The sequence below is a fragment of the Mrakia frigida genome (assembly GCF_051309035.1).
Source record: "Mrakia frigida strain ATCC 22029 unplaced genomic scaffold BDY24scaffold_27, whole genome shotgun sequence".
NCBI classification, from domain to species: Eukaryota; Fungi; Basidiomycota; class Tremellomycetes; order Cystofilobasidiales; family Mrakiaceae; genus Mrakia; species Mrakia frigida.
In genome coordinates this window covers 277,072-302,867 of record NW_027481254.1, presented here as the reverse complement: position 1 = coordinate 302,867, position 25,796 = coordinate 277,072, and the positions used below count along the sequence as shown (strand labels likewise).

Sequence of the window (25,796 nt, the reverse complement as noted above, 5' to 3'; positions counted from 1 at the left end):
CCCGTCCCTCGACCCCTTCACTCCAACCTCCCACTCCCCGACCCCTCTGCGACATCAGCACCATCTCCAGAATCTCGATCGACACTCTGCTTCTCCGTCACGGTCGAAGACTCTGTCACGAGTGAGATCCCTCCGACTGGCGTCGAGGTCGAAGCGACCGGGGAGGGCGATGGCATGGGAGGGACGGGCTGTCCAGAAGGAGTCGGAGGACTAGGAGGCGGAAAAGGGTGTCGAAGATGAAGATCCATTCCGGGCTGGGGTCCGAAGCTCGAAGGTCCGATTGGCCAACTGGTGGAAGGGAAGGGAGGAGAGACAGGTCGCGGCGCGTCGTTCGAAGCTGGTGGAGAACCTCGTCTGGACTCGTCGTCGTTTTGTCTCATCGGCGGCATCATCATCGGCTGAACCATCCTCTCCATCTGCTGGTGTGATCCTTTCGGCGAGGGAGGGAGGTTTCGTCGTTCCGAGCCGGAGGAAAGAGAGGGAGGAGGAGCGGGAGGTCGACCCATGAAGGAGAACGCAAACGACTCGGGAGCGTGATAAGGAGATTGGAACGACGAAGGGAACGGAGGTTGAGGAGCTGGATGGGAGAAGGGAGATGACTGTCGTTGGAATCGTCGGGGCTGAGAAGGAGGAGGAGGAGGAGAGGCGACGTTGTTGCTCTCCGTCGACGCGTCTGATTTCGACCTTCGACTTGGAACGACGAGTCGATTCCTTCTTCGAGCGAGAGCGGCTTTGCCTTCGTTGATGCTCGTCTTGGCACCTGTTTGTAAAAGAGAGTACAGCGAAAGGTGATGGCGGCGAGGGTGAGCAAAAGAGTGAGGAAGACGAGGAAGAGGACGAAAAATGAGAGGAGAACGAACTGAAAGCTGATCTGCATCCCTCGCAGTACTGGCCAGCACCACCATCCACATCCCGTAGCTTGTACCATCGAAGATCCTCTTCTAGGTTGCAGTTCACACACGGATCTCCCGTCGCACTTCGTCGCAACCGGTTCATGGTGGCCTGTTCTCGGTTCGAGGGTCTCGCCGAAGGATCGAAGTCCTCGTCGTCTTGGTTTTGTTCTTCTGCTCCAGAATCGAGATCGTCGTCGTCGCCGGAGGAGAAGAAGCCGCTCGAAGAGGGCTCGAGGTTTCGACGAGAGGAGGAGGAGGGTCGGGAAGGCGAAGGATGGTGGTAGACGATGGGTTGACCTTTCGCTCGTCGTTTGATTCTTCGGATGACCTTGTCGACGTACTCCTTGTTGTGTCGATATCGAGAGGTGTAGGCGTCCAAAGTTCGATGAGGATGCTGCGAGGGTTCGATGAAGAGATACAAAGAAAGAAATGGTCAGGAGTGTGAACCGAGTCGGAGGGAGGGACGCGACTCACGCTGCGCTGGTAAGCTGGCCAGATGCTCCCGTTGATGTTCGGACGAGGTTTTGAAGCGATGTATCGAGCGTAGTCCTGTACGGGGTAAAGAGAGGAAGAAACAGTCAGGAAGGAAGGTGTGGAGACAGAACGAACGAGGTCGACACTTACTTCATCCTCGGATTCCGTCCAAGCCTTTCCTCTTTGACGGGAAGGAGGGTTTGAAAGGTTCGGTGGTGAGATCTGTTCGTAAGACCACGACGGTTTCTTCCTTGGAGGTCTAGAAGCAAGAGAAGGGAAGGGGACGGTCAGTGTTGAAGGGCGAGGAGCAAGAACAGAGGAAAGACGAAGCTCACCTCTCCTCCTCCCTCCCTCCCTTCCTCTTCGTTCCACCACCTCTTGAACCATCACTCTCCGCCCGCGTGAGCCTATGCTCATCCTGCTTGTGCTCCTCTCGAGCGATCTCGTACTTCTTGTCCTTGACGTCCAGCGACTCTCCAGCGAAGAACGAGTCCCTCACCCAATCGACGTTGACGAGCTCCCTTCCTCCTCCCTGGTACCAACCGAGCGAGATGGGCTTGGAGTCGTCTAGGACGACGTGAGTAGCTTCGAAGAGCCATGGAGTAGTGTTGAGAGCGTCGTTGGTGTGGCTCTGGTGCATGCAAGACAACAGAGATGGATGAGCTCGAGAACGAGGAGAGGAATCAAAGGAACAGTAGCAATTGAACGAACCTGCAAGATCTCGAGTGTTTGTCGAGCGTCGGTCGAGGATGGGTCGATGAGACAGACAAGTCCAGCGTGATTGTTGGGCCAGGGGAATCCAGTTGGGACGGATGGTGGAGAGGGAGGAGCAGGAGCGAGGACGGCGCCGGAGGGAGGAGGGGTGGGATGTTGAGCTTCTTGCTTGGACGCTTCGGGAGGAGGAGCAGGATTATCGAGATCCATAGACGCCGGTTCGGAAGACATGGTCTCGTAAGCGGGACCGATCCTATCGAGGAGGAGGAAAGAGAGGAAGATGGAGCAACCGAAGGAGATGGAGTTCGAGAGGAGGAGCGAGGAGAGCTTTTTCGTCCTCTTTCGTCCTCTTTCGCTCTCTTTTTCTTTACTGCTCTCCCTCTTCGCTGAGATCAAGACTCAGAACCTCGAGCATCATACAAAGGCGTCTCCTGAAAATACCTTAGGGACCGTGGTTTCTCGTTTCCTCCCTCCACCGGCTTGCGTCGTGTGAGAAACGAAGGTCGAATCAATCGAAGATGAACAAAGAAGTGTAAGAAGAGCGAGCATAAAAAGGAAGTTGGTAGCTACGTGTATCTGCTGGTCTAATCTAGGATGAAGATATCGAGCGAGCTTGGGAGAACGTGAGAAAGCTAACGAGCTCGAAGAAAACAAAAGGAAGGACGACGCGACGTGACGGACGAACAAGATCAAGGGAGAAGGCAAAAGTGAGAAAAGAGAAGAAGAGGATCGTTTGTTCGTTAAGCAAGTAGGACGGGATGATGTTACAACGTTGTATGAAAAGAAAGAGGAAAGAGAAACGTTAGGTTCATGGAGGGGAGAGAAAGGAAGCGAAAGAGGCATGAAGGCGACGTGGGAGTCTGTTTTAGTGGAGAGGAGAAGAAAGTGTAAAGCAACAAGCAAGTGAAAGAAGAGTAGCGTAATATTGTAATCGAGACAGCGAGAGACACGAAAAAAGAGGAAGGAAGGGAGGAGACGGGAGAAACGAAACGAAGGAAAACGAGAAACAAAACGCGACCCCATCTCCACCTCTCGAGCTCTAGGTCCCCTCTTCACCTCCTCATTTTCTGCCCTCGTCCCTGCCAACCCTTGATGAATCCTCCAACGAGCGCACATACGGCGATGACGATCGTGAAGAAGATGCTGGGGATCAGGACTCCCAAGGGAGGTCGAGGAGGGAGTCCGTTCGTCGACCCTCCTCCTCCTCGCTTCTTCCCAGATGACGAGGACGATGAGTGCTTCTCCGAGGGCTCCTGAGTTGGGTTCGATGGAGATCCTGGGTTGCTGAAGGTGTATCGGGTCTCCGAGTGGCCTGAACTTCGACGGGTCGGGGAGGGAGAGGGAGTTCGGTTCGAAGATCGACGAGTCCACGAGTCCTCACGCTCGTCCCCTGAGTTGTTAAAGGAAGGAGCGAAGGGAGTTGAGAAGCTCGGTCGTCGAGAGGATTGTCGAGAGGGAGGAGCCGTTCGAGGGTTGGTTTCGTCGGTCGACGTCTTTCGACCGTGGCGTTTGGACGAGGAAGGATGGGAGTGAGGAGCTGAGCGTTTTCGGGTGCGAGTCGATGAAGAGGACGTGTTGAAGAGGAGTGCAGTGATGGAGGAAGGGAGGAATCGACGAACGACGGCGATGGCTGTTTCGTGAAGTTGTTTGAAGGCTTCCTCTGTCGTCCTCTTCTCGGACCTCTTCCTTCCGCTTCCCTCGTGTCGTCGTCGCTCCTCTCCCGACGCGTCCCTTTCCTCCCGACCAACTCCAGCTCCATCTCCAGCAGGTTCCTCGAAGGTTACTCCTCCACTCATGACCTCTCCAACAACCTCCCTGGCTCTCTCGACTCCTCTCTCGATCAACCTCCTCCCTCCTTCGACCCTCTCTCTCGCTCCAGCGATCCTTAACCTGCCCTCGTCCCAGGCGGTGAGACCGTAGGATCCAACGAGGACGCTCGAGAGAGCGAGGAGGGCGAAGAAGGAGATGCAGAGGAGGGTAGCAAACTTGGCGATGGGGTAGATCGGTCGAGTGAGGATGGTGAGGGCTTGGGAGTCTCCAGGTGAAGGCGAGTTGGATCGAGAGGGAGAGATGGCCGAATGAGAGGAGAGGAGAGAGGAGGATGAGCTGGGTTGATGAGATCCGGAGGCGAAGGGCGTGGTTGAAGAGAGGTTGATTCCGGAAGAGGAGAGCGACGACGCGGTCGAAGCTTGCTGATGGTGGTGCTGAAGAGCTTGGATGCCGTCCTTCACGAGCCCGAAGATTCCTCCTCCTTTCCCACCACTCCCTCTCCCGTCCTCTGCGTGCCCAACTCCACCAGCCTTGAACATCGCTGCGAGGTTGACCCTCGAGCTTGGAGCAGATTTCGTCGTCTTCCTCCTCCTCTCTCCTCCAACGGCAGGAGTAGGACTCGGCGTGGCAGTGTGATCGAATCCTTCCTGCTCCTGGGATGGGAAGAGAGAAGGGAAGGCGAATCCGAAGGCGGAGAGACCAGGGTGCGACGACGACGACGAGCGAGCTCGATGAAGGGTTTGTCGACCTGGGTGAGCCGAAGTTCGAGTCGGGGAGGGAGGAGTTTGGAAGCTGGTGATTCGAGCGGATTTGTTGAGGGAGTTCGAGGAGGATTGGAAGGGGAGTTCTCCTCTTGTTTGTGCTGGCGAGGAACGAAGTGACGAGGCGTGCCGTCTCGACGGTCCTGCTCCTGTTCCTCCTTGACTCGTCGCGTCCAATCCGACTGGAGTTTCGCTGGCCACTCTCTCCCTCCTAGATCTCAGATGAGAATCTTCCTCGTCTTCGTCGTCCTCCTCGTCTGAGTGCCAGGACCTGACGGAAGCTGCTCGAGCGGTTCGACTGGTTCCGGTGGAGAAGCCTGACTTCGTTCTGGCTCGTTCGTATCCGTCTCCTCCTGGAGCGTCGACTGCTTTCTGAGGAGGAGAGGTCGGCATCGAAAGGCTGTGACCTCTGACGTGAGTTCTGGTCGTGGTGGTGGTGGTGGTGGTTCGAGAGCTCGTCGTTCGGAGGTAGGGAGACGCGTTTTGTCGAACCGGAGACGAGGGAGTGGCGAGGTTTTCGAACGATGGGAACGGCGACATGCGAGGAAGAGGGGAGAGCTCGTTGGTCGAGATGAAGGGAGAGAGGAGGTCTGTCGGTAAGGAGAAACTGAGGGGAAAATTCGAAGGGAGAGGACGGTGAGGAGAGGAAGGCGATGGTTCGCCAGAGGACGAGTCGGCCGAAACGACGTGAGCAGCGTAAGTCTGAGAGTCTGGCAGCTTGAGGTCTGTGAAAGATATAGGGGAAGAAACAAAGATAGTCAGCTTCGGTGTCTTCACGAGGAAGAAGAAACGGACGGAGACGAAGGAACGGAGATCCGAATTCACCTGCTTCCGACCCAGTCCTTTCTTCCCTCCTCCCTCCAAAGCCAACTCCCAATCTCCACGTATCTGCTCCTCCATCCCATCCTCCGCCGAACTCGTCCAGCCTGACCATGAGATCTAGGTCGTCGACTGCGTCCCCTTTGGGACTCTGCTCCTCGTCGAGTCCAGAGGGAGGACTGGTATCTCCTGTGCGAGACTGAGACGACTCCTCGAGTCGGCTGAGAGTTGACATGGACGACGTAGGACTACCCTCCCACGGGAGAGGATTCGCGAAGGAGGAGAGTCGAGGGTGATGCTGAGGAGCCGGGTGAAGGAGTGGTTCCGAGTCGTGTTGCTTGGAGAGAGAGGTCTGGGCGAGGGAAGAGAGAAAGGAAAGAAGAGAGAGACGACGGGATCAGCGACGAGCAAAAGCGGGAAGAAGGAGACTCGACGAGAAGACGAAGTTGAGGTGAGGGGAAAGATAAGAAGATGAGAATCGAGTCTCAGACTCACCCATCGCGCTGAAGGAGACTCTTCTTCCCTTCTCGTGCAGGACGACCCTTCCGGGGCCTCCTCAGTTCCCAAGATGAGCTCTCGTTCCTTCCCTTCTGTCTCAAGAGTCTCTCCAGCTGCTCCAAAGGTGGTGAAGTAGTGGGTTTTGTTGGGATGGATGGGTGAAGGTGGATCTGAGCGTGGCGGAGTAGGGCTTGGGATAAGCGAGCCGGGAAGGGGAGGAGTTGAGGGAGTGCTCGAAGGAGGAGAGGACAGGACGAGAGGTTGATGGTGAAGCATCGCTAGGATGAACAGGAGAGGAGAAGGGAACTGATCCGATACAAAGAGAAGAACGAGATGATGGTTAGCATGCCGATTCTGCTGAAGGGATAGCGAAAGAGGAGAGGTGGGATGGTTGGAGCATGCTTCTTCTGCCCACGGGAAAGATAACCCTTCCCCGAGCTCACGCTTTCCTCCTTGACTCACCTTCTGGGTCGTATCCACTCGTAGGGAGGATGCTGGGTTCAGAGATTCGAGTAGCTCTTCTCGTCTTCCTTCTCTACGTCGGGGCACGAAAGAGGGAGAAGCGTGAAGTTGTTCCGAGGTGGTGGTTGAAGGGTGAACGAAAGAGGGAGAGACGAAAGGAGACCCCTCCCCTCCTCCTCCCCTTCCCCCTCGACCTGTTCCGTTTTCAGAGATCCGCCCAGACAGGTTTGTCCCTCAAAAGCACATGCTCTAAACAAGTCTTCTCATATCCGAAAGAGAGCAGCTCATGAACGGGCACAGGAGATGCGCAAAGGTTACAGCTCGAGCTTGGTCAGAGAGAGCGCTCATGAAAGGCCTGGACTTCTTTTGCTTCCTTTTTTGGGAGCCTAGGAGAAAAGTTTTTCCAGCGTGGCTCGCTCGAAAGGACGTGAAACTAAAAGAGGAAGCGTTTCAGGACCTGGCAGAGTGTGAAACGAAGCGTGATTCGTGCCTTGAAGGAGAGAGGGAAGCACGACGCCTCTCGAGCTGCGACGCGTCGAGGTTTCGATTGGAAGAAGGCGGGAAGGGAAAAGAAGGGCGAGAGCGAGTTCATCACAGACAAGGAGAAAGATTCAGACGCAAAAGGAGTGGCAAAGGGTAGTTGTTGAGGATGGAAAGGTATAGTAGATCGAAGAAGGCAGAGAGAGGAGAGATTGAAACGGATGGGAGGCGGAGGGACCGGACGAGAGATCAGAATGAACGAGAGAAGGGAAAATGAACAACAAGATACCGAGAAGGAGAAGAGGAGATAGGAAGACTAGAGACGAGTGATAGCCTTAGAGTCGGTAGGCATTCCTGTAGGATCGATTCCGTTGCGAGCGAGCAATCGTTGATGGCGTCGAAGTCGGGCCTGAAGTGAAGAAAGAAGTGAGAGGTGAGGTTCGGTCGGTAAACAGGGAGAAATAGATCCCACGGTTCCTCCACAAAGAGCTCTAATCAAGCAGCTTCTCAGAGAAATGAAAGGAAGAGGCAACGCGAAAGTGAGACGTACGTCGTCGAAAGAAACAGACTCTTCGCTCATGATCCTATGCACCTCGGCAGCTCCAACCTCGTCCAAGCCCATCCTAGAATCCCCAGCTCGAATGTTGTCCGCCTCGAGATCGAAGTTTGAGGAGCTCAGCTGATGAAAGAGAGGATAGGGAAGAAGCAAAGGAGAGGAGGTCAGCTCAAGGTCATCCATCCGAAGCTCAACTCGCCGACAGTCGTTTCCCACTCGGTTTGCTGCCATCCCAGCCTCCTTGAGCATCATGTAGGACAGAGAAGGATAAGAACAGCTCTTCTACAACAGTAAAGTTCAGAGAGAAGCTGTCCCGTCGCTTTCAGTCTTATCGGCGTCGCCCTCCCAAACGAGCTCCTTTCCTCTGGTCCCTCCCTCAGCCGACCAGAACCACTAGCACCCTGACGAGATAGCAGCCACGAACAAGCCAAGCTCCGTCCACGAGTTCACATCGTTCCTAGACCACCTCTCCTATTAAGAAGATACTTCCCAGACTGCGAGAATGAAGAGAAGAAGGGCGGACGACTCACTCCTTGGCTTCGTTGACCCTCAAAGCTCTGCAAGGCGACGTAGGAGTTCATCCTAGGGAACTTCCTCCTCATGAAAGGAAGGAGGTGATCCGAAACGAGTTGATACCTGTGGAAAGCCCAGGCAACGAGGAGGATGATGGCGATGAAGGAGACGTGGAGGAGCATGTTCGGCGCTGCGAGGTTGGGAGGGGAGGTGGGAGGAGGAGGGAGCAGAGGGTGTCGTCCTAGGTGACGAGAGTCTGGAATGAGAGGAGCTGCTGAGAGGGAAGAAGGGTAGAGGGGTAAAAGTTTGTATGGATTTGACGGGATGGATGTTGGGAGGAAGAGAAGGAGAGGAGAGCTTAAAGCGGTCGAGCTCAACTGAACCCTTCGGTCTCGTCGACAAAGGGCACGTCGGGAACTTAGTTAGGCAGAAAATCCTTCTCGCGAGGAGCTCTGACTTTGGGCTTGGAAGTGCTTTGGAGTCTCCCTCGAAATTTCTACACGAACACAAAATGAAAACAGACCAAAACGAGAGGGCAGCTCAAGTTGACCTTCAACCACCACCCGTCTCCTTCCACCCCATGAGAACGTCCCTTTTCGAGTTCGAGCCTCAGTAACTCCTCCAAACCCCTTCAACCATGCCTACTCAAACCACACCCACAACGGAACCTCGAGAGCAGCTCGGATCGTTTCCTTGTCCTCCTCCAGCTCCTCCTCTTCCTTCGACTCGAGCTCAACTTCCTCTTTCTGCTTCTTCTCCCTCCCTCTCCTCTCCTTCTACGGACGTCAAGCCTTCCCTACCCAGCAAAGTTCCCTCTACCGATGTACCCAACCCTCACGACTTCCTCATCTACTTCGATCCTCGCTCTGAGAGAGCTGGCTCACTCTGTGGAGAGCTCTTCGTTCGTCCCTCCACCTCCTCCCCGCTCCACTCCTCCTGCTATCCTTTCTAATCCTTCAACGTCCCTTCTGAACAGAACCGTACCCAACATACCACCACCTTCGTCACCACTACCCTCTCGAAAGCCACTCATGTCGTCGTCGAGCCTCCTTCCACCCTCGCGGACGGCCTCGTTCGAGCTCGTGCTCAGTCTTCCTCTCCCTCCCTTCCTCAATACATCCTCAGCCTCCCATGGATCGAGGACAGCATTCACTCGAAGACCTGGCAGCCGGAGGAGAGATACCTCTGCAACGCTTCGGTTGAGGTGAAGGAGGAACTGCAGCAGCCGAGGATCAAGAGGGAAGCCGAATCGATGGACGTCGACGACAACAAGCCTCAGGTCAAGCGAGAAGAGAAGAGAGACATCAAGATCGAGTCAGCGATAGAACCAGACGCTTCATTTTCCATTGTCGAGGATCTGCTCATGGAGGACGAGACTGAAGAAAGGGAGGAGGAAGGCAGGGATGGAAAGGGGAAGGAGAGGGAGGTTCTTGCAGCGTGAGTTCGGAGGACATTTCCAGCCGACGCGACTTGATGAAACCAAGATGAAGCGATACTGAATCCTCATCTCTTCTGCGTTTATACTCAGAGACGACGTCGAACAGGCTGGTGAAGGGAACTCGGGACCTGGGGAACCGCTGGACGACGGACTGGGTCACCTCGAACCGATGGTGAGGAGCGGGTGAGTTCCTGTTTGTCCTCTCCCTTCTGTTCTTCTTCTGGACCGCTTACGCCCTTTCCGATGTCCTCATCATCAGATCCGTCGCGTGGAACTCTCAAGAGATCAGTGACCTTGCTCTCTGTCTTCGAGAGGGCTGTTCGATCCGAGCTGCAGCCGAGAGGTTCAACAAGATGGTTCGTTCCCTTCGACCTTTCTCTCCTTCTTTCGCCATTCTTGAGTTGAACAAGGACGGTCCAGCTGACGCGATCGATCGTTTTGGTTACCTTAGCATCCTCGTCGAACCGTCCGCGCAGCGGAACGATACTACGGATGCAACAGGCTCAAGTTCGTTGACGACTTCTCAAAGGGAGCCGCCGCTGGGCTCTCTGCATGCTCGTCATCATGGACGAAGATCGAGGAGAAGCTTCTCATCGGTCTGCTCGCTTCAGATCCCCCAAGGACGAAGAGAGCTTCATTTCGCCTCTTCGTCGAACAGGTGCGAAGCACTTCAACCTCATCGTGTTCCTTCGTTCCAACCAGCTGACTGTCCTCCCCCCCCCCACTCTCTTTTTGTACACATTCACAGCAACCTACTTACACCGTCCATGGACTCGAACGCTGGTATAGCAAACATCGCAAGCGCGTAGACAAGGCTGTTCAAAAGTTGAAGGTCGCTCAGTCTTCGTCGGATCCCACCTTTTTGTCTCCTCCCTCTGGGTTCGTGATTCCACCTTACTTCGATCTCAATAGAGCAGTAGATCGATTTTCCGAACTGACTAGATTCGGAAATCTCTCTCTAGAGCATCGACTAGGAAACCAGAGAGGCGCGTCGCGTTCCTTCTCTCGTATTCATTCCTCGACGGCGACCTCTCCGCTGACTTCTCTTTCCTCGCCGGTCTTCATAGGCCCTGTATCCCTTACTCGTCGCAAGAGAGTCACGACCTGCGAAGATTCCTCAGCGACAGCCAGTCTACGAAAGAGGCCGCTGAGAAGATGTCGAAGGAGGTTCGTCCAGTCTTTCCTTCTTCTCCTTCCATCTTCTTCGAGAGAAGCCTCGTCGCCTTACTCGTCTTTCCTTCTGCCTTTCTTGTAGCATACACGTCGATCATGGAAGTCAGTCAAGTCATACCTTTGGCATCACCAGAGCGAATTCGAGAACGAGCTGGCCGCTATAATCCCCGTCCGCCAGGAATGGTCTTGCAAGGAGGAGGAGGATCTCGTCCGACTTCTCGCCGATGCTATTGGAACCTTCGGGGGGGTGTACGAGGCGTTTCATCTGGAGGTGAGTTGGGATCGAGGGACCTCGTGAGGGGGTTCCACCGTCGACTCATCTTCTTCACAACTGACTCTTCTCCTTCTTCAATCCGTTTTTTAGCATCCTACGAGAACGGTCCCAAGCGTCAGGCAACACCACCTCAAGTACAGGACTCGCATAGACAAGGCAGTCAAAGTCTCGAGAATGGAATCGTCGTCGTCGTCGTCGTCGGTGCCCAACGCGGACGGTTCCTCCTCTTCCTCCTCCCCTCCCCGCTCCAACACCGACGCCAGCTCCTCCTCGTCGTCAAAACGCCCCTCAGACGATCAGCCAAAGTCGTTGGTTCTCAAATTCAAGAGACCGAGACTCTCCTCGTCGAGCGAGGAATCGAACCCATCTGCCTCAGCCGTCGTCGCGTCCGCGTCCGGCGGATCGTCGAACTGGTTCCCTTCGCCTTCTCCTCCTCTTCCTCCCTCCTCCTCTTCCTCTCGATCTCCCGAGGTTCATCTCCACCGAGCACCACCACCTCGATCCTTCGACCTATCCCCTTCGTTCGGGCTCGTTCGACTTCCTCCTTCGGCGGCGGGATCGACTGGTCGAACGGAGCCTCTCGTCAGAAAGGACGCGGGAGGTGAGAACAGAGAGGAAGCGAGAGTCGAGGAGGATGGGCTCGAGGGAGAGGGGCTGGAGGAGATGAGAGAGTGATGCGTTTGGGGGAGGGGAGGTTGGGTTGATGGCTCGGACGAGGGAGCTTTTCGTTTCGTTTTCGTTTCTCTTCTTTCTCTTTCTTTCTTACGATTTTTTTGAGTTCTCAGCAGCAGCACATGCCTGAGCACTTTCTTTACTTACTTCACGACCTTTCTCTCTCTCTCTCTCTCTCTCTCTCTCCTATGAGCCCATCCTCTTTTCTACGTCCGTCTCGGCGTCTCAGAAGCTGGCTCGAAGGGAAACAAACGATCAGACGCGTCGAGACTCGACTTGAACACGCTCTCCCTCACCTCCCGCTAGGTCCCTAAACAAGAAGCTGAAAACAACATATGTAAAGGGAAGAACACCCCCCTTCCAAAAACAGAGGAGGAGTTTTTAGAAAAGATGTAAAAAAAAGTCGTTTTCGTCAAGATCGTTTCCCACCCTGCCGCTCCCCCACCAACTAACTCCCTCTCCCTCTCCCAACCCAACCCAAACCCAAGTCTAAAATCCATCTAAAGTTTCTGCTGCTGCCACACCTTCTCTCCCTCCGCTCCTCGTTCGGCGGCAAACGCGTACGCTTCCACATCAACCTCCTTCCCGTTCGCTCCCCACTCGGGATCGTCCTTCGAGTCGTACACGACCTTGGGAGGTTCGGAATCGGACGAGTTGTCGACGAGGCGGAGACGATGGATGTTTTGAGCGGAGGAGAGAGCTCGGACGGAGCGAGGGGAGGAGAGGCGGGAGGTGTGGATCTTTTTGAGAGGAGAGGAGAGGAGAGGGACGAGGAGAGAGGGAGGTGAGCTCGTTTCGAAGCGAAGAAGACGGACGACCAGCTTCGTTCGACGACCACTGACCTGTTGATCCGTCACTCTCCTCCCCGTCTTCTTCTCCCTCCTCCCAGCTCTATCCCTCATCGTCTCCTCCTCCGCAAACACAAACAAAATCTCGACGCCGTACCCATCCTTGCTCAAGCTCCTCATCACGTCCTCGAACCATTCCGCACAGCTTAAGGAACCGTCGACGACGATGGAGCGACCTTTGGAGCGAGCGACGGAGGTGAGGAGTTCTTGGAGGAGGGAGGCTTCCGGGTGGAGGAGGGTCGACGTTAAGGCTGGGTTGTGGGAGAGGTACTGAGCGCGTTCGGGCAGGAGGAGAGCGAGTTTGTCGGGGTCGATCCTGGAAAAGGGTGCAGACAGAGAAAGTCAGCTTGGAGAGTGGTAGAAAAGAGGGCAGGGAAGAGATCGAATCGAGAACGATGAACGAGAAAGGGCCAAGAGTCGAACGTCGAATCGAGCTCGAAGGAAGGAGGAGAGGCATCGAAAGTCGTCGAGCTCACCAAACGAAGTCCTTCGGCAAACAAATCTTCCCGTTCCTCAAGAACGTTCTCAGCACATGACCCTTACCAGCTCCCATCCCGCCACTCGTAAACAGCGCTACCGGCGAGCTCCTCGATCCTCCTGGTGAGCTCGATCCTGACGGTCGAGTTTGGACAGAGTCACAGAGCTTGCACTCCTCTTCGTGAACCTCCCCGAGCACTTGAGACACGATTTCGTCTTGGAGTCTGGGAGCGTAGTAGATAAAAGAGTATTACGATGAGCTTTTATATGTAGAGAAGGATGTAGGGGAAGGGACGTACAGCTGCCTCTCCTTCGAAGGAACCTCATGGTACGAGTAGTCCAGACTCGCTCTCGCTTCCCTCCATGGCCCTGAATGGAACTCCTTCTTCTTGAGTTGATCTCGACTGGGAGGGTTCGGATCCGCGTAGAGTTGAGCGGTAGAAGAGCTGAGTTGGAGAGGAGAGAGAGTCGGAGCGGGTTGACCGAGAGAGGTGGGCGAGACGGGCAGAGGCACCATTCGACGACGAGGAAGCAGCAGCGAAGAAGAAGAGGTGGTGGTGGTTGGAAGGAGGAGTCGACGGGATAAGAGCGAGGTAGCCACGATGGGCGGGGAGAAATCTCTGGAAGAGATTTTGGGGGGGAGAGGGACGATGGGAGGGTTGGTGGGAGAGAGAAGGAAGAAGAGGCGAGAGGGAGCAGGAAGCAAGGCAGAGAGGCCAAATCCAAAGAAGGTGACGAGCTCATCTCCCCACGACCAACGAGCTTCGACTTTTTCGAAGAAAAAATTTCAACAGAGAGCCCTTCTTTTCTCCAGAATCTAATCTATCAAAAGTTTCTCTCCCAGCAAAACCCTCCAACTCTCCTTCCCATCGCGTCCCTCCTCTCGCTCCCCAAATAAAGGTCCTCCTCCTCCTCCTCCTCCTCCGACAAAGACCACCCCGTTTCAGCCGTCCTCTCAAACCAGCAGTCCCAAAACCTGCTTCTCAAGAACTGTACCACCTCAGGAAGCTATAAAGTGGCGGAGGATGTAGATCTGCAAACTTACTTACTGCTCCCAGCTCTTTCTTTCTCCTTCTCATCTGTTTCATGTTTTGAGCTTCGAGCTCACCGTTTTTTTCCCTCCTTCCCTCTCCGTTCTTTTGTCTTCTTCTTCGACAGACCCGAAGCTGGTTCAATTCGTTTCTGATGGATCTCGGTATAGAAAGCCTCACTGGGAAATCCCCACAAGCCTCCCTGCCAGCCAGAAGACTTCGTTGGCGGCGAGCGAGCGAGAGGAGGGTGAGGGGGTCGTGTGCGTCCTCCCATTTCTACGTTATCTTTCGCGTTTGTAGCTGAGCCTTCACCTCGGTTCATCGAGCAGTTCTCTGCAACGCTGCGTGTGATGCAGGCGTTGAGTCGAGTCTCTCGAGGAAGGATCAAGAGGAAGAGGGTTGGTGAGTTCGAATCGCTTTGCTTTTGACCTTGCTCGGACGCGTGTTTTCGCCTCGTTCTCTTCTTCCTCCGAGCCCTACTAACCTCTTCTTCCTTTACCTATGCTTTTCTGAAGAGGCTGGGTCGAAGACAGGAAAGAAAAGAGAGAGAAGCGCAACGACGAAATCGATCGGGACGCGTCGAGAATCTCGACGCGCCTCACTCTCACCTGGCTGGTCCCGGCTTTTTCCTCTGATCAGACCTCTCTGTTTTGACCTCCCCTCTTGAACTCCTTATCTCAGTTTTTCCCTTTTTTCTTTCTTCTTCCTCGAGACAGCTTCACCAACAAGCAAATTCCAAATCCATCCATTATCCATTTCGTTCAAAATCGTTTCCCTCCCTCCCTCCCTACTTTCCTACCTCCCCCTCAAAAATCATTAACCTCCCTCCACTCGACCCCTTTCATCCAATTCCACCACCATCTATCCCCACCCGCTCCCGCCCCACCTTGACTATCCCTGACGACTTCTCCTTCCCGTCCTTCGTTCATCTCCAGCTCCCAAACCAGTTCCCCCGCTACGCCCACCCCGATCTCTTCTGCTAGGGCGAGTTCGATGAGGGAGAGGGATTCGGTGGCTAAGATGGGTCCGCCTGAAGAGGGGTCGGATGGGGAGGTGGAGGTTGGAGAGGAGGAAGAGGGTTGGGCGAGAGCGGGAGCGGTGAGGGTGCGAACGAGACGAGCTCGGAACGAGGCTGGGGAGTGGTGAGGCGTGTGGAGGAGCGTTTGACGGGTTCGTTGGAGGGTTAAGGGCGAGATGGGAGGGGAGGTGAATTGGGAGAGGAGGGGGAGGAGGAGAGGGAGGGTTTTGGGTGGGATGAGGGCTGCACGACGACGAGGAAAGACGCGTCAGTTTCGTGTTCGTTTTTTAAAAAAACTTCGAGTGGATGAAAGAGTGGAAGAGAGTATTCGACGACTCACCCACTCCCCTAGCTCGATTCCAAGCACACCAAACCTCATCCAACCCGATCATCCCTCTTCCCTTGCTCCTCCCTCCTTTCCCGTTGCCTCCTCCTCGTCTCGAATCAACCATCAACCCGCCTTCGCCCGTCAACAACCCCCCCAGCTCCCTCGCCAACTCCCTCAGGTACGCTCCTTCCTCCTTGGACGTCACCATATCCTGCGTCACCGCTGGAGCTGCGAGACCGAGTTGGAGGAGGGTGGAGTGGATTTCCTGCTGAGCGGCAGACGCGTCGCCGGGCGTGGAGTTGTTAGAGGAGGATTGCTGGAGGCGGAGGGAGAGGGAGGAGGCTAGCTTGACCTGTTAGAGGGAAGAGGGAAAGAGGGGTGGGGTTAAGGTGGGAGAGGAGAGAGGGAAGGGAGGGAGAGAGAAAGAGAACGAACCATCTCGGACGCTTTGGCCATGAGGGATTCGAGATCTCGTAGAGAAGTGTCGATGGAGGTGGAACGAGTGGCATCTTCTACGCTTAGGGTGTTGAGGATACGATCTATCGCAAGTCAACGGTTGCTAGAATCAGCTCCTTTGTCGAGAGAACGAGCAAGGAAGAGCAAGAAGTGAAACGAACCGATCCCTCCCACTCCAGGCCGACCTTCCACAGGCGTCGACGTCCCACTCGCCGAAGGACTTCCCCCGTTCGTCGTCGATGTGTTCAAACTCAAACGAGGCTGCGAACCAGAACCAGAACCTCAGAAGGTCAGCTCTCGAAAGAGGAAGGATGGAAACGAGACGCGACGGGTCAAAACTCACCTCTCCTCCCGCCCATGCTCGATCAGCCAACGCTCTCTTGAGCAGCTTGTAAAACTCCTTCTCCCCGCCTCTCCTGAAGCTCAACCGCACCGTACTGAGCTTCTCGGGACCTCCTCCTCCTCTTGCTGGTGTAGAAGCGGCGGCAGCGGCGGGTTGAGGGGTTGAAGTCGGGGCTGACCGCGTCGAGGTCGAGCGAGAAGGGAGGGGAGACGAGCAGATCTCGCATTCCCTGAGGGAAGGATGGTTGAGGAAAGTGCAAGTCGGACAAGATATCTCTCCTCCTTCTCCTGTAGATATCAAGTCTCCGTTCGGAGACGGTGGTGGTGGAGTCGAAGTTGTTGAGAAATGAGTTGAGCTCGGTCTTGAAGAAGGGACCGCCGCCAGGGAAGCTTCCTTCGACACACCGCACATCTGACACTTCACCATCTTGTCCGTCGCTCCCGGTGGAGGTTGAGGGTTCGCGAAACCGCATAACGGGCAGGGCCAGCCTGAAGAGGTTCGCATCGAAGGAGTGGGCGAGAGGATCGAGGGAGAGGAGGAAGAGGCGATGGGAGATGAGCTCGAAGAGGCTGTAGTTGTTATAGAGGAGGAAGTGAGGTGAAGGGTGACTTTGGCTGAAGAGGTGAGGAATCCAGCGTAGAATTCTGTTTGACGAATGTGGGAGAGAGGGATCGAGAGGCCGTGAGGGAAAGTCGTCCGAACATGGGTCGAGGAGGAGGAGGAGGAAGGGAGCGATGGGTTTGGAGGAGGAGGGACCGAGAGGAGGATTCGATGAGTGCTCAGATGAACAGTGAGAATGTCGAGGGGAGCAGGCAATTTGGTGTTGCTGCCAGAGAAAGCGAGAGGAGAAGGAGAGAGTGAGCCTCGAAGAGAGGAAGGAGACGAGGAGGTTGAGCTCGTCCATTCGAGGAAGCGACTCACGTTTCGTAGAGTCCTACTCCTGGAAAGGGCTGCGACGCTAGTTCTTCTGAATGAAAGAGGACGGCTTGAGGTGACGGTGCTGGTGGAAGCGGTGAAAAATGGTCCATCCCAAAAGGATAGAACGGGAGAGCAAGATGCGGTTGGGGCGATCCATCGAAATCGATGAGCTCGGTCGTCCAGTACACCTCCCTTCGCTTTCGCTCTCAAACCGCCAGCATCTCAGATCTTCAAACTTTCTCTTTCTCCCCGCTCGCTCCTTCTCGCCCACTCTCTACTGGCATGGATCTTCCTCTCGTGCTAAGCTCGGAGCTCAACGTCAAGGAGGTCGTGGATTCCCTCCTCCCAGATGGCGAGTCCCTCCTCTCCTTCCTTCTTTTCCCAGCTCTCTCCTCGTCCCGTCTTCCTTCCAAGCTGACTTTTCTCTCGCTGGTGGTCTGTTTTACAGAACAATCCCTCTCCCAAGCTGCACTCGTTCAATCTCGTCTTCGGAATCAACTTCGAGAGACGAGAGATGAGATCGCCTACCTCCGTGCAGAACTAGACAAGGATCAGAGCTCGAATCGGATCCAGATCATTCAGGAACTTATAGTGGTGAGTTCAGGTCATATCCCTTAGTCTCTCCTCTGTCCCCCGAACAAGAAATCTTCGAGATATTAGTCGAAACAAGCTCAACGAAGCTGAAACTTCCTCGCCTCGCTGTCCTCTCCTTCCTCTCCTCCTCCCTCTCCAGGAACTCCTCCTCCAAACGAACCGCATCAAGGAGAAAGCGACCGAATCCGAAGCCATCGTCAGAGACATCACCAGGGATATCCAAACCCTCGACAAGGGCAAGAAGAACCTCATGGCTTCCATCACCATCCTCAAACGACTCCAGATGCTCGGTGAGCTTCGTCTCGTCTCCTTCCTCCTCCCTCTTCCTTCCTCCGTTTGCTCACCTCTTTCTCTTTTCTGTTTTGCTCCTGTAGTGACTGCCTTGAGTCAACTGGAATCCCTCGTCCCTTCCAAACGGTACAGAGAGATCGCTTCGAGCTTGGCTGTACGTCTCCTTTTCCTCCTCCTTCGTTGTTGAGCTTGGTTCGAAGGGCTCGAGGGCTGATCTCCTTCCTCCTCCCTTCGTGTGTAGGCCGTTAAAGAACTCTCGATAGCTTTCAAACCTTACGTGACGGTGGATAGAGTGGCTGCGATGTACAAGACGGTTCAGGAGAGGCAGAATCAGTGTAGGGGTTTGGTGACGGATGAGTTCGAGGCTTTGTGAGTGATTGTGCTCTTCGGAGGGGATCGGTTGAGGTTGCTGGGGAGGGAGAAAGCTGGACGATTAACTGTTTGTTCTTTTTGGTGGTGGATTGTTGTAGCTTCGTACCTGAGGCGAACAAACCCGCTACGAACCCTACGACGCTGAGTGAGGCGTGTGCGGTGGTGGATGTTTTGGGGGATGAGGTTCGGTGAGTCTCCCTTTGATTTCTTCCTCTTCCGTTCGCCTAGTATCACCCGAGCATCTTCTCGCAGCTCGTTCGCCCTTTCGTCTTGTCTTACGCCAAGTCTCAAGTCGCTGACCTCTTCTCTTCCTTTTCCCTCTTTTGCGTCCACTAGAAACTCCCTCCTCGACCGATACGCGACGCTCGAGCTGAGAGAGTACCGAAGGATCTTCCGTTCTACTGATGAGGTGAGCACCCATCTCTTCCTTCCCTTCAACATTACCCACTTCCCAGATTTCTCGACCCCATCCTTCGAAAACTCACTGACTCTCTCGCTTGACGCGTCTCCTTTTCCCTCTTTTTCTCAAGGCCGGGCAACTCGACAACATCGCCCGTCGCTACGCCTGGTTCCGTCGGATTCTCAAAGCTCATGATGACGATAGGGAGAGGATCTTCCCTGAGAGTTGGAAGGTTGGACTGCATCTTTGTGCGAGATTCGCTGAGGTTACGAGGTTCGTCGATTCTTTTCTCTTGTTTCCTCGACCCGTCTCGCCGTCTTCGCTTGACGATCCAACGCAGTGGCTGACCTACTCTTCCTCTTCTTTCTGTTGTTTGGTTCCGCGCTCGCAGTCAAGACCTCTCCAACGTCCTCGCCAAAGTCTCCCCTCTCTCGGTCGGGCTGCTCATGGAGAGTCTGCAGGCGACGCTGGCGTTCGAGCAGCAGATGTCGAAGAAGTACAACTTGCCTGTAATCCTCTTGTCCCTCTCATCTTTCGTCCTTTCCATCCTTTCTCCGTCGACGCTTGCTGCGACTCGTTCGAGCCCCATCCAATCGCGTCGAGTCTGACCTCCCTTTCTTCTTTGTTCCGTCCCAGTTCGCCGAAATCGTCCGCTCAGCCCTCCCTTCAACATCCTACGCCAGCCCGTTCACGCCCATCTCAACAACCTTCGACCCGTACCTCTCTGTTTACGTTGAAGCTCAGGATAAGTGAGTCGCCGCCTTTCCTTTCTTCCCTCTCTCCCTCGCCCTCTCCCTTTCGTTGGTTCCCGGCTGACTCTTTCTCCCTTCTTTTCGTTCGTCTTATTTTCTTCGCAGAGCAATAGCAGACCTCCTAGCTCCCTCCCGAGGTCTCCTCAAGTCTCGAACCTCCCTCGACTCGGCCAACGCAGCTGGATCCGTCGAGGGTGCAGCGCCAGTGAGGGTGTTGCCGAGCTCGACGGAGATGTTTTACTTTTATGGGCAGACGCTGGAGCAGTGTGCTAGGTTGAGGTGAGTGCGGACGTCGGGTGAGTGTGAGTGTGACGGAAGAACGAGAAACTGACGCATCTTCTTTCCCTTCCCTCTTTTCTTCCTGCAGTCGAGGAGTACCTCTGAAGGATCTGGTGAAGGTGTTTGGAAAGTGGTTGAAGGTCTATGCTGGTATGTTCCGAGTCTTCCTTTCCCTTTTCGATGCTCGATGGGAGGAACGAGGGCTGACCAGCCTCGACTTTGTTTCGTTCCGCTTCGATAGAGGACGTGCTTCTCAACAGTCTGAAACGGTTCGTCCACCTCTATATAAACTGACCCTCAGAGAAGAAAGGACTGACCTCTGCATCTCTTCATCGACCCTCGTTTACAGCACCGACCCCGTCGGACGACGCTCGACGGATCGTCGTTCGGTCGAAGGAAGAGCCAACACGCAGGAGCTGAGAAACACGTGTTTGGTTCTGAACACGGCTGAATACTGCCATACTACTGCTTCTCAGGTAGGCCTAGCTTTCGTTCCCGCTTCGGAGAGAAGAGGAGAGGGCAGAGAGGCGCGTCGAGACGAGACGACCGAAACCCCAACTGACCGATACTTCCTCCCTTTTTCCTTCGTTCGAACAGCTGGAAGACATGATCAAGGAACGGATCAACCCCGAACTCGCCGATCAGATCTCGTTCGAACCTCAGAAGGATCTCTTCGTTTCGTGAGTCCGCCTCTCGTCTCTCGTCCGTTCTTCACCCACCAGCCTGACCTCCTCCTCTCCTTCACCTTCTTCTTCCCAGCGTCATCTCCTCCTGCCTCCTCTCCCTCCTGCGCGAACTCGAAACAACCATCGAATCCACCATCGCTCTCATCCTTCGAACACCTTGGGAACACATCGAGAACGTCTCTGGCCCTTCGGTCTACGTGCTCGAGCTGGTGAGAGGGATCAATCAGGTCGGGGATGTGATTAGGGAGGGAGTGGAGGGAAAGAAGTACGAGAGGAACTTCTTTGATAAGGCTGTTGGGTGAGTCTGACCGTTTCTTTGGTGTGAAGAAGGGAGGGAGGGACACGAGAGAGAGCTGACTTTTGGCTTTGGGTTCGGACGCTGTTGCAGTGTGGTGATGTCAAGGATGATCCAAGCTGTTGTGAGGAGTCGGCCGTTGAAGAAGGTTGGAGCTGAGCAGGTGAGTTGAATCGATCTCGTTCAGTTTCTCGACGCGTCGAACTGACTTTCCCTCTTCTCTGTCCTCGCAGCTGCTACTCGACCTCTCCCTTCTCAAGCGGTGCTTCCTCGAGCTACCGAACTTTTCGAAGGAGGATGCCAGGAGCTCAGCGTACGTTTTCTCGTCGTCTCATCTTCTCTACGAGCCCTTGTTTGAACTGACGGGTCTCCTTCGTTTCCTGCTCGCAGATCCTATCAACGACACGTCCAAGCCTCTACTTCACCCTACGAGACGATCCTCAAGGTCGTTCTTGCTCCTGAGGATCCTCCAGAAGGATTCGTTCAGAACTACACGCTGCTCGTCAGGGATCGATCGTTCAGTAACTTCCAGAAGGTGAGTCGACGCGTCTTCATCCTTCGAGACGACTCTCGCTGACGACTCGCATTGTTTTGCTTTCTTCAGATCCTCGACTTTAAGGGAACTCCTCGAAAAGAACAGAACCACCTCCTCGACATCTTCATCGCTGTGACTTCGGTGCAGGTTCGTCTCTCTCCATTCACGCCACCTCCCTCTGCTCTTTCTCCTTCTCTCCTTCTCTCCTTCGCTGACCCACCTCTTCTTCCTCGTTCACTAATCCAGGACGACCTCACCGAATCCTCCTTCCTCTCCTCGCTCGACATGGACATCACCGCCGCTCCTCAGTCCGTCCTGATGAACGCTAGTGCTTCGGATCGAGCTTTGCTCTCGCCAATCGGGAGTGCGGTGAACCTGACGGGTCTGGCGGAAGGACTCGCGGGAGAGGGAGGAGGAAGTAGTAGTAGTAAACCTTTCGGGAGCTTCTTTAGGAATCTGACGAGGAGGGAGAGCGGGATGTGATGCGCGTCGTTTCGTCGTTGCAGGAGGTGAGGGAAGACGAAGCTGGGAAGGTCTGAGCTTTCCCGTTTAAATGCTCGAGAAGGGATAGAGGGATACTGAAGGCGACGAAGAGGGAAGCGTCGAGGTGCAGAAATGCAAAGAAACATCGACTTCCTTGGTCGACGAGGGGAGCGAGCTCAGCTCCTCCTCCCTTTCTCCCCTCGACTCCTTCCTTCCTTCCAGTGGCCCCCTTCTTCTCAAAGCACGAAACTTCCCTTTCTCTCTCGCCCCTTAGAAAGCTCTCTCTCCCATATCAAGCTCGACTTTCATGTTCGTCTTTTCACCTGTAGGAGGAGCTCAACTCAACGCTCCTGCTCCCGGTCCCTCTCCCTCCCTCCTCCCTCCTCCACCTCTTCCACCTACTCCTCCTGCTTCTACCTCAAAACCCACTACTCAAGGATGGCCCGAGAACCATCAAGGACCTCTCCTCGTCTTCTTCGACCCGTTCTCATCCAAAGTCAGCTCCCTCAAGCTCGATATCGAGGTCAGTTCAATCGAGTCGAGCTCAACATCCCTCCCCTCCATCTCACCTCTCTCTCTCCCTTCGTCTCTTCTTCCAGAACAAGCTCGCCGCCTCGGGAAAGTCTCTCCCAACTACCTCCTCCCCCATGCAAGCTTCCCACATCGTCCTCGACGCCGAGTGTTCCCTCAGCTCGTGCTTTCGTCAAGCTGGTCGTCCTGATCAGCACGTCGTTCGTCTAAAGTGGATCGAGGACTCCCTCCTCCATGGTTTCTCCGTTCCGGAAGGAGCTTATCGAATGGATTCCGCTAGGTCTGGAGGTGGTGTTGGAGGTGTAGCGTCTGGAGGTGGAGGGAACTCGAGAGCAGCGGCGGAGGGAACGAACGAGCGAGGGGAAGAAGAGCGAGACGAGGCGAGTGATTCTGGGAGCGACTACTCGGACTCGGATGAAGATTTCGAGGATGGGGCACTCTCAAGGTCAGTCCCGTCTCTCCCTCGTTCGATGGTAGATACAATTTCAGAGCTAACCTCGCTTCTTGTTTCCTCGTCCCGCAAGCAGGTCGAGCCACGTCGAAACCCGACCACCTCCACCTCGAATTCCCATGAACCAGAGGATCTGCCACAACTGTCACACGAGGAAGTCGTCTGAATGGAGATTTATGAAGGAGAAGGACAATGCTTTGACTTGCGGAGCCTGCCGGGGAATCTGTTCGTCTACCGCTCGGCGGACGCGTCGGTGTTTCGAAGATCTCGAAGCTGATCGTGTCTTTGTTTTGCTCTTCGACAGACTACAATGCGAACAAGAGGATGCACGGATCAGGAGATGCTGCTCTAGCCAAGAGGAAGAGAGAGGCTGTCGAAGGGGAGGACGACGACGAAGACGATGAAGGGGAAGGGGAAGGGAACGCTCAGCTCTCGGATTCTTCGTTCGACTTTGAGGACGAGGATGAGGACCAAGGGAAGGAGGTCGCTGTCAGGTAAGTCGTTCAAACTTCGATTTCGGCTCCTGAGCTCAGAAGACTCGCCGTCTTCTTCGTTTCAACAGGAACTCGTTCTCTTCGACCAAACGATCCAGAAACCCTGCTTGGTCGACGGAGGAGAAGCAGAAGCTGGCTCAACTCATCTTCGGCAAGCCTTCAGAGTGGCCTTTGACGAAGGCTTACGAGACGTTTGGCGAACGAGTGAGTTCTTGTTTATCACATCGCTTCGAAGAGCGGAGGGACACGAGAGGCTCGTCTGACGCGTCTTTTTGTTTCTTTCCTTGTGTGCCCTGCCTTTCCCACAGTATCCCGAGAGGTCCTCCACAGCAGCGAGGCAGCAACATCAGCAGAATCGATCGTGGTACGACTCCGCCGTTCGTCGAATCAAGAGGAAGACGAAGAAGGAGCGCCGTCGCGCCCAGGTTTCAACGATCTCGGAATCGAATGCGGCCGTCGACGACGACGAGAGACCTCAGCCCTCTACCTTCCCTTCGTCTTCGTCAATACAAACCCATCATCAACAACCACTCGCATCTTCCTCTCAGCTTCCCACTTCTCAAGGACCTCCTCGAAACTCAACGATCTGCCAACCTCCTCAACCCACTCCCGTCGCGTCGTCCAACTCGCATCACCAACATCAGTATCAGCATCCTCATCCTTCCACCTCCTTCCGATCTGGTCCTTCCCCTCAACCCTCTCGACCTTCAGCTCCCCTCGAACCGGACTCGTTCCGAATGGTCGGCGTCGCACCTTCCTCCCTCCCTCCCAACACCCCCTACTGCTACTTCTGCGCCACCACCGAAACCTCTTCCTTCAAAATCATCTCGGAACTCGTCGCGTGGAGGGAACTCGAAGGAGGGAAGAAGTCTTACGCTCGAGTCACGTCTCGAACGGGATGCAACGCTTGCTACTCGTCTCATTTGAGGAGGACGAAGGTCGAGGGAGTTCCGAAGGAGGTTTGGCAGCGTGGAGAGATGGGAAGGTTGGTTTGGGCGACGGAGCAGTTGTTGATCAGGGGAATGAGGATGAGGAAGAAGGTTGTTGAGGGGAGGAGGTGAGGGAGTTGAGGGACGACGCGTCGAGGGTTGTTGAGCTTTGCTTTGTGTTTTCTCTCTATATTTCCTTCTCTGTAACGACGATTCGACGACTATGAATATCAGGATCCCGACTCGTACGTATCCTACGAGTAAGAAGAACAACGCCTCAACCCATCGCCTCTTCCTCTCCCTCTCCTGCTCTCCCTCCCTCAACCTTCCTCTTCCTTTTCTCCTTCCCCCTCTTCTTCAACACCTGCGTACACCAAACAAACCTCTCCGTCACTCCCCTCCTCTCGAACACCTCCCCTTCATCCGAAACCCTTCTACCAATCCACCTCACGCATCCGCTACAGATCGTCCTGGCGAACCTCAGAACAACGAGCGGATCCGACGAGCACGGTTCCGCCAGCTCCAACCGAATGAAGAGTGTAGAGCCGTTGTAAATGGATCCACATGCCCAGCAGGTAGGAGAGGAGGGGGAGGCGAAGGAGGAGGCGACGCCGAAGTGAAGGAAGGCGGGAGGCTCGAGGGGAGGCGAGGAGGAGGGAGGGACGGGTGGATTGAAGTGGCTGGAATGGGATGAGCGAGGAAGTTGATACGGCTGGAGGAGGTGGGGAGCAAGTTCGAGAGGGAAGGGAGCGGTTGGGAAGAGGGGACTTGGTTGAGGAAGACGGGTCGAGGTGGAACTTGACGCGACTGGCGTGGAATGCTGGTTTGAGTCCTCCCTATGGTCGAGCCGTGGCCTCTTCGACGACGAAGGCTCGATGACTGAGGTGATCGATCGCTGAGGCTGCTAATGACCACGAGCGAAAAAAAGCGAAGGGCCATCGATCAGCGACTTCGGAAAGGCGACGAGGTCCAACGTCGGGACGAACCTGCTCCTCCCCGTCTTCTCGTACGGTTCGAGTCTCTAGTAGGAACCGTTCCATGTCGTTGAGCTCCTCTTCTGTGAGGCTGGCGTATCTGCTAGAGCGAAGGACGAGAAAATTCAGCGACGGGACCGGCGAGCAAAAGCAGACGAAAAGGGCGTGCAGGGCTGACCCGTTCCAGCTCCCCTCCAACTCCTCCCTTACAGCAACGATCTCCTTCTCGACCAGCCCGCTGGGTGGATAGAGATAACCACTCTCCTTCTGACATTTTCTCAATCGAACGCTATCCTCGATCGAGTCCAGCGAGACGAGGGAGGGAAAGAACGTCGACGCCAAAGCCGACGAGGAAGAGAAGAACGAAGCTCGAGCTCGAACGAGGCCTTCTCCATAGGTTGAGTGAGGATTCACAACGACGTGAGTCGCGTCTGAGAGGTTGGTAGCGAGAAGGGTGGACTTGTCTGCTTCTTGTGTCTGTAACGAGGAGAGAGGAAGGCCAAGGGGAAGCTCAGTCTACATGGAGAATGGCTGAAGCGAAGAGAGTTGGAGGCCGCTGAAACTCACGGCGATGAGAGCTTCAGAGAGACATTTAGCTCTTGTGGACGTGGGATCGAAGAATGCTCTGAGTTTGGATGGCACCGTCGGAGAAGAGGAAGAGGAAGGAAGGGAAGGTGTTTCAGGGGCGGATGAGTTTGAAGGGAGGGGGAGAGAAGGAGGTCGAGGGGGCGAAGGAGAAGGAGCTTGAGCTCGAGGTCGAGCTTGGTAATTCAGTTGGGTTGCTGAGAGACTGGGATCTCTAAAAGCGTCCATA

At 55.0% G+C, this 25,796-nt stretch overlaps 9 protein-coding genes across 9 annotated transcripts; 3 read left to right on the top strand and 6 right to left on the bottom strand.

The window, feature by feature from the left end:
- Positions 1-162: 162 nt before the first annotated feature.
- BDY24DRAFT_397175 (uncharacterized protein) lies at positions 163-1,006 on the bottom strand. The gene is made up of 2 exons (XM_076641534.1): positions 861-1,006; positions 163-760 (listed from the first exon to the last, which is right to left on the bottom strand). The coding sequence occupies exons 1-2, from the start codon at positions 926-928 to the stop codon at positions 211-213; spliced, it is 618 nt and encodes a 205-aa protein (XP_076494407.1). The 5' UTR covers positions 929-1,006; the 3' UTR covers positions 163-210.
- A 2,127-nt stretch (positions 1,007-3,133) lies between these two features.
- Positions 3,134-6,205, bottom strand: BDY24DRAFT_417308 (uncharacterized protein; the record flags this gene model as incomplete). The annotated part of the gene is made up of 3 exons (XM_076643692.1): positions 3,134-5,337; positions 5,438-5,783; positions 5,927-6,205. 3 exons carry the CDS (start codon positions 6,203-6,205, stop codon positions 3,134-3,136), a joined length of 2,829 nt encoding a protein of 942 aa, XP_076494406.1.
- Positions 6,206-6,949: 744 nt separating this feature from the next.
- On the bottom strand, positions 6,950-8,284 carry BDY24DRAFT_397170 (uncharacterized protein). Its single transcript, XM_076641533.1, has 3 exons — positions 7,958-8,284; positions 7,422-7,550; positions 6,950-7,280 (listed from the first exon to the last, which is right to left on the bottom strand). Exons 1-3 carry the CDS (start codon positions 8,120-8,122, stop codon positions 7,188-7,190), a joined length of 387 nt encoding a protein of 128 aa, XP_076494405.1. The 5' UTR covers positions 8,123-8,284; the 3' UTR covers positions 6,950-7,187.
- A 205-nt stretch (positions 8,285-8,489) lies between these two features.
- On the top strand, positions 8,490-11,706 carry BDY24DRAFT_397158 (uncharacterized protein). The gene is made up of 9 exons (XM_076641532.1): positions 8,490-8,841; positions 8,917-9,377; positions 9,469-9,561; positions 9,638-9,734; positions 9,830-10,036; positions 10,127-10,257; positions 10,341-10,545; positions 10,634-10,822; positions 10,916-11,706. Exons 1-9 carry the CDS (start codon positions 8,578-8,580, stop codon positions 11,498-11,500), a joined length of 2,232 nt encoding a protein of 743 aa, XP_076494404.1. The 5' UTR covers positions 8,490-8,577; the 3' UTR covers positions 11,501-11,706.
- Positions 11,707-11,812: 106 nt separating this feature from the next.
- On the bottom strand, positions 11,813-13,520 carry BDY24DRAFT_397153 (zeta toxin-domain-containing protein). The gene is made up of 4 exons (XM_076641531.1): positions 13,122-13,520; positions 12,822-13,046; positions 12,340-12,661; positions 11,813-12,237 (listed from the first exon to the last, which is right to left on the bottom strand). The coding sequence occupies exons 1-4, from the start codon at positions 13,337-13,339 to the stop codon at positions 11,998-12,000; spliced, it is 1,005 nt and encodes a 334-aa protein (XP_076494403.1). The 5' UTR covers positions 13,340-13,520; the 3' UTR covers positions 11,813-11,997.
- A 990-nt stretch (positions 13,521-14,510) lies between these two features.
- VPS36 (ESCRT-II subunit protein VPS36) lies at positions 14,511-17,059 on the bottom strand. The gene is made up of 6 exons (XM_076644204.1): positions 16,920-17,059; positions 15,999-16,824; positions 15,817-15,916; positions 15,635-15,738; positions 15,212-15,551; positions 14,511-15,114 (listed from the first exon to the last, which is right to left on the bottom strand). The coding sequence occupies exons 1-6, from the start codon at positions 17,024-17,026 to the stop codon at positions 14,660-14,662; spliced, it is 1,932 nt and encodes a 643-aa protein (XP_076494402.1). The 5' UTR covers positions 17,027-17,059; the 3' UTR covers positions 14,511-14,659.
- A 64-nt stretch (positions 17,060-17,123) lies between these two features.
- On the top strand, positions 17,124-21,757 carry VPS53 (Vps53p). Its single transcript, XM_076636087.1, has 21 exons — positions 17,124-17,268; positions 17,365-17,510; positions 17,650-17,800; positions 17,885-17,955; positions 18,043-18,170; positions 18,272-18,361; positions 18,510-18,582; positions 18,704-18,846; positions 18,965-19,082; positions 19,210-19,322; positions 19,431-19,604; positions 19,693-19,754; positions 19,846-19,873; positions 19,954-20,080; positions 20,202-20,284; positions 20,364-20,588; positions 20,679-20,748; positions 20,819-20,898; positions 20,976-21,120; positions 21,190-21,267; positions 21,367-21,757. Exons 1-21 carry the CDS (start codon positions 17,199-17,201, stop codon positions 21,601-21,603), a joined length of 2,412 nt encoding a protein of 803 aa, XP_076494401.1. The 5' UTR covers positions 17,124-17,198; the 3' UTR covers positions 21,604-21,757.
- Positions 21,758-21,910: 153 nt separating this feature from the next.
- Positions 21,911-24,140, top strand: BDY24DRAFT_417302 (uncharacterized protein; the record flags this gene model as incomplete). The annotated part of the gene is made up of 6 exons (XM_076643691.1): positions 21,911-22,126; positions 22,203-22,579; positions 22,662-22,810; positions 22,890-23,079; positions 23,148-23,283; positions 23,388-24,140. The coding sequence occupies 6 exons, from the start codon at positions 21,911-21,913 to the stop codon at positions 24,138-24,140; spliced, it is 1,821 nt and encodes a 606-aa protein (XP_076494400.1).
- A 98-nt stretch (positions 24,141-24,238) lies between these two features.
- On the bottom strand, positions 24,239-25,795 carry BDY24DRAFT_443391 (uncharacterized protein; the record flags this gene model as incomplete). The annotated part of the gene is made up of 4 exons (XM_076644764.1): positions 24,239-24,262; positions 24,460-24,912; positions 24,995-25,459; positions 25,550-25,795. The coding sequence occupies 4 exons, from the start codon at positions 25,793-25,795 to the stop codon at positions 24,239-24,241; spliced, it is 1,188 nt and encodes a 395-aa protein (XP_076494399.1).
- Between the last annotated feature and the right edge of the window lies 1 nt (position 25,796).

Bases quoted from the DNA above. Each gene is read 5' to 3' on its own strand.
- BDY24DRAFT_397153 (XM_076641531.1), bottom strand. From the start codon at position 13,339: ATGGTGCCTCTGCCCGTCTCGCCCACCTCTCTCGGTCAACCCGCTCCG. The intron at 13,047-13,121 runs GTACGTCCCTTC...CTACGCTCCCAG, and splicing joins CCTTCGAAGGAGAGGCAGCT to ACTCCAAGACGAAATCGTGT. The intron at 12,662-12,821 runs GTGAGCTCGACG...ACCCTTTTCCAG, and splicing joins TTGCCGAAGGACTTCGTTTG to GATCGACCCCGACAAACTCG.
- BDY24DRAFT_397175 (XM_076641534.1), bottom strand. From the start codon at position 928: ATGGTACAAGCTACGGGATGTGGATGGTGGTGCTGGCCAGTACTGCGA. The intron at 761-860 runs GTTCGTTCTCCT...TTTTACAAACAG, and splicing joins GGGATGCAGATCAGCTTTCA to GTGCCAAGACGAGCATCAAC.
- VPS36 (XM_076644204.1), bottom strand. From the start codon at position 17,026: ATGGACCATTTTTCACCGCTTCCACCAGCACCGTCACCTCAAGCCGTC. The intron at 15,917-15,998 runs GTGAGTTTTGAC...TCTGGTTCGCAG, and splicing joins GAGCATGGGCGGGAGGAGAG to CCTCGTTTGAGTTTGAACAC. The intron at 15,739-15,816 runs GTTCGTTTCACT...GACTTGCGATAG, and splicing joins GCCTGGAGTGGGAGGGATCG to ATCGTATCCTCAACACCCTA.
- BDY24DRAFT_397158 (XM_076641532.1), top strand. From the start codon at position 8,578: ATGCCTACTCAAACCACACCCACAACGGAACCTCGAGAGCAGCTCGGA. The intron at 9,378-9,468 runs GTGAGTTCGGAG...GTTTATACTCAG, and splicing joins GAGAGGGAGGTTCTTGCAGC to AGACGACGTCGAACAGGCTG. The intron at 10,823-10,915 runs GTGAGTTGGGAT...TCCGTTTTTTAG, and splicing joins ACGAGGCGTTTCATCTGGAG to CATCCTACGAGAACGGTCCC.
- BDY24DRAFT_397170 (XM_076641533.1), bottom strand. From the start codon at position 8,122: ATGCTCCTCCACGTCTCCTTCATCGCCATCATCCTCCTCGTTGCCTGG. The intron at 7,551-7,957 runs GTGAGTCGTCCG...CTCTTTCATCAG, and splicing joins AGGGTCAACGAAGCCAAGGA to CTGAGCTCCTCAAACTTCGA. The intron at 7,281-7,421 runs GTACGTCTCACT...TCTTCACTTCAG, and splicing joins AGTCTGTTTCTTTCGACGAC to GCCCGACTTCGACGCCATCA.
- VPS53 (XM_076636087.1), top strand. From the start codon at position 17,199: ATGGATCTTCCTCTCGTGCTAAGCTCGGAGCTCAACGTCAAGGAGGTC. The intron at 19,083-19,209 runs GTAATCCTCTTG...GTTCCGTCCCAG, and splicing joins CGAAGAAGTACAACTTGCCT to TTCGCCGAAATCGTCCGCTC. The intron at 20,081-20,201 runs GTAGGCCTAGCT...TCGTTCGAACAG, and splicing joins GCCATACTACTGCTTCTCAG to CTGGAAGACATGATCAAGGA.